This window comes from Oryzias melastigma, linkage group LG21 (assembly GCF_002922805.2).
Source record: "Oryzias melastigma strain HK-1 linkage group LG21, ASM292280v2, whole genome shotgun sequence".
NCBI classification, from domain to species: Eukaryota; Metazoa; Chordata; class Actinopteri; order Beloniformes; family Adrianichthyidae; genus Oryzias; species Oryzias melastigma.
The window spans coordinates 18692120-18698288 of record NC_050532.1 but is presented as its reverse complement, the minus strand read 5'-3'; the positions used below and the strand labels follow the sequence as shown (position 1 = coordinate 18698288).

The following is a 6169-nucleotide window of genomic DNA, read 5'->3' as shown; positions in this document are numbered from 1 at the left end:
GCAACCCACCACCTCGTGACACGTCTGCATCCTCACTTTAAGGTTTGTCAAAGCCTTTTAGGCTGAAAAAGGGTCCGAAATGGTGCTGGAGATGTTTATTTCTTTCATAAATCACATGCCTCCAGCGGAATGGCTGGACAGACTAAAGTGCAGAAGAAATAAAGAAGCTTTTAGCGAGAACTGACACTGACAGCCACATTAAACATTACAACACTTCTATTCAGCACCTTTCTGCGCTGAATAGAAGTGTTCAATGACTTTTTTTTCTTTTAGGGTCATTCTCTTTAGAAGCTGCTAATTGCAGGAGGAAGTGGCAGAAGACTCCCCTGTGGACAATGTGCTGATGAAGTTTACAGAAGCATCACAGATGAATCGAAGCTCCTTAAAAACCAGCAGGAGTGAAAAGGCGTTTACAGCCAGCGAGAGAGAAAAATCACACAATGTGGCTTATCAGAAATAAAGAAGGAAGAGGGAGTCTCCTAATTTAAGACATCTATTAGCATTTCAGCTAAATCAAGTGACCAGAAGGCCACATCCATGGCTAATGACAAGCACATTACTCTAGAGTCATTTAACCAACAGAAAAGAGGTGGGACGAGTTGCTTTTGTGTTCTCTAAATGCGGTTTCTTCATCCCCCTGGGTATTTAGAAACCTTATCACAAAAATATCCCACTGCACCCACAATCTGCAGATAGCATTCAGAAGTGGGAAACCAAGAGGGGAAAGCTTAGTGAAAATAAAAACAGAGCGGCGTGCTGAGAGCTGAGCCTCTCAAGAGATAATGGGGACCGCAGATTTATCCGAGCGCGGCACACGGAGGCTGGAAATGAAGACGGACCAGAGGATGCCGGGGAGCCGCAGACTTAAGAAACCCACTTACCTGAACAGTTATGGAAGCAGCACACAGGAACACTATTCACTCACTGATATGGGCCCCACATTTGAAAGCAACAATAGTTTTTTTTTTCCACAAAGGTGAATGATAGATAATAGCTTTTTTTAATTTTCAAAGCACGTCTTTTTTTTTTTTTTTTTTTTTTTTTTTTAAGGCTTGCATTTTTTAACTCACCCGTTTTGGTTAAAGGACTGGAGAACAACTGCTGCAGAAGTTTGTTCTCTGAGGTTCTCAACACCAGAACGATGTCTGCAGGAAGAGTGTCCCTGTTCTTCTCCAGGAAGCCGTTCACACAGTACATCACCTGCAAAACCAAAGAAAGTGTAAATGAAAACATCAAATCCTCCTGACAAGATCTTTTTAGGTATAAAAATTCTCCAAAATTGAACAGATCGTCCAAAGAAACTCACATTTTGATTATAAACCTTTGATTACATCTTACAAATCAAGTTTTTGATGATTATAACATCTTCTTGTGGCATTTTTCCCATGACAGAGGACATACATAAAAAAAATTAAGCTTAAAATTGCATTTCTCTCTGCACCGCTCCATTCTGATACATCCACTTGCAGAAAAATACATCCATATACGTCTTTGTTTACCTCACCGATTATCTATAAACTGTACAGCTGGATAGTTTCAGCACTGCTCTGCGTTTTTGTTGCGCCAGTAATGTTATGTTGAGAGTGAGAGGCTGTAAGCTAGCAGAAGAGCAGATGGATGATGGGAAATGGAGGAGGTTAGTCCACCCCAACCATTCTATCCACAATTTCTGGTGCTTTGTAGAAGCAATGTCCTAAAAAAACGGCACAGATTTTTAGAATTTGGCTAAAAACAGCATAAACTTTATTTAAAAGACCACTGAGAACGCTTTGAAAATAAATTAAAAGATGCTTTGAGTGGGACTTTAAACATTTCAGCATATCAAAGCAAGAAAAGCCAAGTAACTAATGGAAATATTTTAGTTGAATCTGTGTTTTTGCTTCAGTTAGTTGCAAAAACACAAAGTATTTATTGATTTATACTGTAAATGTGAAAAGTTGAAGCTTCTGTGCCGTAAAAACACACAAAAAAATCATTTTTAGAATTTATTATTTTTCATTTGGAAATATTTCTGGTATTTTTTAATATTAATTTACAACAAAGTCATATTTAGACCTAAAATTGTGCTTTAATAATATTCTGTCATTTTACACACACCAACAAACAAGACACTGGGTTTTTTAACACCAGAAGAAAAATACTAATTTGATACCTTCCCGGCATAATGCTGTATTCCAAAACAAAGCTCCACACGCTTAGGTATCCAAAAATATTTACAGCGCAAATTATCTTCAAACTTATCTGTGAAGAGACAAAAAATGAAGAAACGATCAAAAATCTGTCTCTGACTTCATCCATGTCTGTTTTTATGTGTCTGATATCCACAGTGGACTTGAGTTCTTACCCACTAGCGTCTGGTCAGTGGCCTGAGGGAAGCGGCTCTCTTCATCCAGCAGAGACAGCAGACCCATGGGCTTCTGCAGAAACATGTCCAGGATGGGCCTGTTGTCCTCATACTCCACCAGGCTGGCATCCACTCCCTCGCTCTGGTATTCCATCTAATTAGAGCCCGTGAATGCAAAATAAACCCGTTAATGCTTCCCTAAATGACCCAATTAAACAATCTGGTCCGACTATGATTTGTGCATGTGTGAGGGGAACGAGAGCTCATCATCAACAAACAGTTGCAGCTGGAATATGTGTGTGTGTGTGTGTGTGTGTCTGCGGCTGAAGTTTACAGCATAATGGAACGAATTCACTAAACAGAACAGCTCCAAACCAAGCCCACTTAGTTATTCATAATTTATTTCCGCGCACAAATAACCCACAGTCACATCACATTATTGCATCTATTTAATTTCAGATCAAAAAGTTGCTTTAAATATATATTTTACTAATAAAGTGGAACCAATGAATCTAAACCGTCCTCATGTTTAAGTCATCAACTCGGAATAATCAGTGTTTGTGAGGAAGACATTCACACCATTTTTTCAGAGTATGAGCCCTACATCAGGGGAGGAACTTGTGTGCAAGCTCAAGGCCAGATCTCCACTGATCAGTGTTACCATTTCACTTTAAAAATGTCTACCTCCAATATCTGATAAAAGATCTGCAGGGGGCTTGTTATGTCTTAATGTGAAAGCGGGTAGTATTGGTTCTCAGGAGCAGAATAGATTAAAGTAAAAGTGCCTGACCAGGAAAAAGAAATTTAGAACCAGAAATAACTAAATATACATAGTATCAGCATTAGCTGTTTTTGTTTTCTACAAACACTCACCTGTTCCAGGGCAAAAATGTGCTGGTTGAAATAAAACTGGATCTGCTCATTTGCAATGTTGATGCACAACTGCTCAAATGAGTTCTTCTTGAAGTTTTCAAACCCAAAGATGTCCAGGATTCCCACATTCATGCAGCTCTCAGCGGCACTTCAAAGAAGAAAAGGGGGACAAACAAACTTATTCTTCTATGCCGGGGAGCTGGCAAATCCCCAGCAACCGTATTAATTGATAAAACTTTAATGATAATCCACATGCAGCCTAAATACAGAGTTTGGTCTGAAAGGCAGACAAGAATACCTACTTTAAAACTAAATCCAAGCCATGCAAATGGTTTTATTTGAGTCTCTATTGATTTAACCTCAAGATATTTTCAATATCTGCTGGAAAACAATACACGCTTTTACATCACACAGCGTGAACGCTTCACATCCTGCATTTTAAATAAGGCGCCCGGAGCTGCTGCTTTCAAAGATCTGTCATTGCCCACTTAAAGCAGAGGTCACCTTAAGCCAGCGCTGCCCAGTTATTAATGGCAATAAAGAATCATCACAGATGACTGGAATTCAGACAGGAACTCTGGCTTCATCTCTGCCAGACAACTCTTTGACAGTCAACGCTCATATTTATGAAGGAATTCTTTTGGATCAATGAAAAGCCTCTTTGCAGTCTCTCTGAAGTCTTTTAATCATCTGAACATTATTTTCTCTGCACGCAACTCAAAATCAAAAATTTATTAAACTCTTTTTTTCTTTTTTTTTTTTTGCTGTCTTGTGTTCGCATTTATATTCTTCTCTCAGTATTCTCATCTACCTCCGTGGACTTCCACAGAGGTCAACGGAGCTTTGCAGAGGGCCAGCGTCAAAGATCATCAAGAGCAAAACCGTGGACAGTCATCTTACCAGATATTCACATCAGGCTGCAGCAGCGAATTGATGCGGTTCACTATCCAGCTGAAGAGGCGGCCGTACAGGGCCTTGGACATGGCGTCTCGGACGTCTGTGGCTTTGTCCACACTGTTGGTTCGGATGATGGTCTCACCTCTGGTGACCACGCACTGGGAGGTCAGCGCTTCTTGGAGTTCGTCTGCACCGATGCTAAGGAGAGATGCAGCTGAGGAAAAGCAGGGAGACAATCCAGGAAATGAGATCCAGCAGTCAATTAGTAAAAAAAAATAAAAATAAAAACAAGACTTCCATTAACAAAGTCCAAAAATGAAAAAAACTCTTTAAATGTCACACATGGAAACTCAGTAACCAAAAACTAACATTATTTTTGCTGCTTATCAGGAAGTAAAAAGTGCGAAAAGGAAAGCTCATCAAAGAATATTTTTTTGTTATATTGCTTCTAGTTTCTTCTTTTTTTCCTGAAATCATTTTTTTTAGGAGTTTTTCTTCATTGAGGGCAATGAGTCAGTTTAGTTTAGCAATCAGCTATTGTTTATATTTTATGACCAACCTTCTGCTTTTGTACAATTACAGGTATGAAACCCAATGAGACAACTGCTTTGTGAAAGTGGGTTATATAAATAAAATTTAATTGAATTATAATAACATGAATATATTTGAAGACATTCCTTTTAGAAAACTTTATGTTATGTATTTTATTCAGAAATTTAAATTTAAAATCTGCTTTTTTCCACATTTTTTGTTGTCTTTTTATTAAAAATGTCCTGTTTTGATTTTGTTTTTTCAAGTATTTTTCTTTTTCTCACAGCACAACAGATAATGTGGGTTTTTGTAACTGTGGAATTAAAAGTAACTAACACATTTTTAAAAAGTCGTACAGTTTGTTTATGGAAACCCAACGACTGAAGAAGCTTCGAGCAGAACAACGGAATTTCCAAAATCCCAACATTACCACACATTTAGCTTCCAAACTATAGAGCTGAAATATTCTTTGTGTGTGCGTAATTCCTTATTTACAACTCATACAAAATATTTTGCATATTCACATTAGGGATGTGTATTAGCAAGAGCCTGGTGATACGATATGTATCCCAATACGTGTCTCACGATATGATATGTATCGTGATATGGCTCATTGTTTTAAAGAGTACAACTTAGAAAACAATTCTGCCTGAATATAATGTCTTTTATTGTAATAAAATGGTCAATTTAATGATCACAGCATTAAGAACTATAGGTCTATGCTGACACTGGCAGCTATGTGGCACACAGTTTCAGTTCAGTAACAATTTCAAGTAAAAACTAAGTAGTTCATGTCTCATAACTACAAAACAAGCTGGTTCTCGCAAGTTCTAGTTGTTTTGGTCGCGGTGTAGAGCTGCTCAGTGTACTGTGCTGACAACTAGCGGTCGAGGGGTTTAGTGGAAAACCAAAGTAAGACACTGAAGGACGCTCATAAATAATAAATGAAATATCATCTTGTCAGCACTTTAAATCGATTCAAGTATTGCCTAACAAAATATTGCGATATATTGCTGAATTAATTTTTCCCTATACTCCTAATTCACATACACAAAATACAAAGAAAATACAATTTACACACACACAACTTTAAATTGCAGCAGCTTAAAACTAACAACACACATACATTATTAAAAAGTACGCACCAATCGCCTAATACACACAAAACTGCATTTACGCACAAATCTGATGTAGAATTCTTGGTCATCAGAGTTTTCTTGCTTTGATCTTAGATTTTGAATCATATCTGGTGACATTTTCCCACTTTCTTAAACAGATATGCCCCAAAAAGTCGTTGAAACACTAAAGTTTCTCTATTCTCATCCTGTGTCTCACCATTCTCCAAAGCCTCTGAGTTTGGTACTTCACTCTTGTCAGTCTGATGTTGGGAAGTGATGGCAGCAAATTCAATATTTCCGGTGTTCAAAATGGCAGACAGAATCCTGTAAACAGAGATCACTTCCTAGAAGAGCAAACAAAGAGAAAGGAAAAGCATAACTATCCAGACACTCAAAGAGTTTCAGT

At 37.9% G+C, this 6169-nt stretch overlaps 1 protein-coding gene across 6 annotated transcripts in view; it reads right to left on the bottom strand.

Annotated features, from left to right (window-relative positions):
* Positions 1-6169, bottom strand: part of myo3b (myosin IIIB) — a 70146-nt gene that overhangs the window by 41027 nt on the left and 22950 nt on the right. For all 6 annotated transcript variants that reach the window (XM_024286649.2, XM_024286652.2, XM_024286653.2 and 3 more), the window contains exons 17-22: positions 5981-6107; positions 4118-4328; positions 3218-3365; positions 2345-2498; positions 2153-2241; positions 1071-1200 (exon numbers count right to left, since the gene is read on the bottom strand). In XM_024286649.2, coding sequence (XP_024142417.1) covers positions 1071-1200; positions 2153-2241; positions 2345-2498; positions 3218-3365; positions 4118-4328; positions 5981-6107 — 859 coding nt within the window. The remainder of the gene's footprint in view (positions 1-1070; positions 1201-2152; positions 2242-2344; positions 2499-3217; positions 3366-4117; positions 4329-5980; positions 6108-6169) is intronic.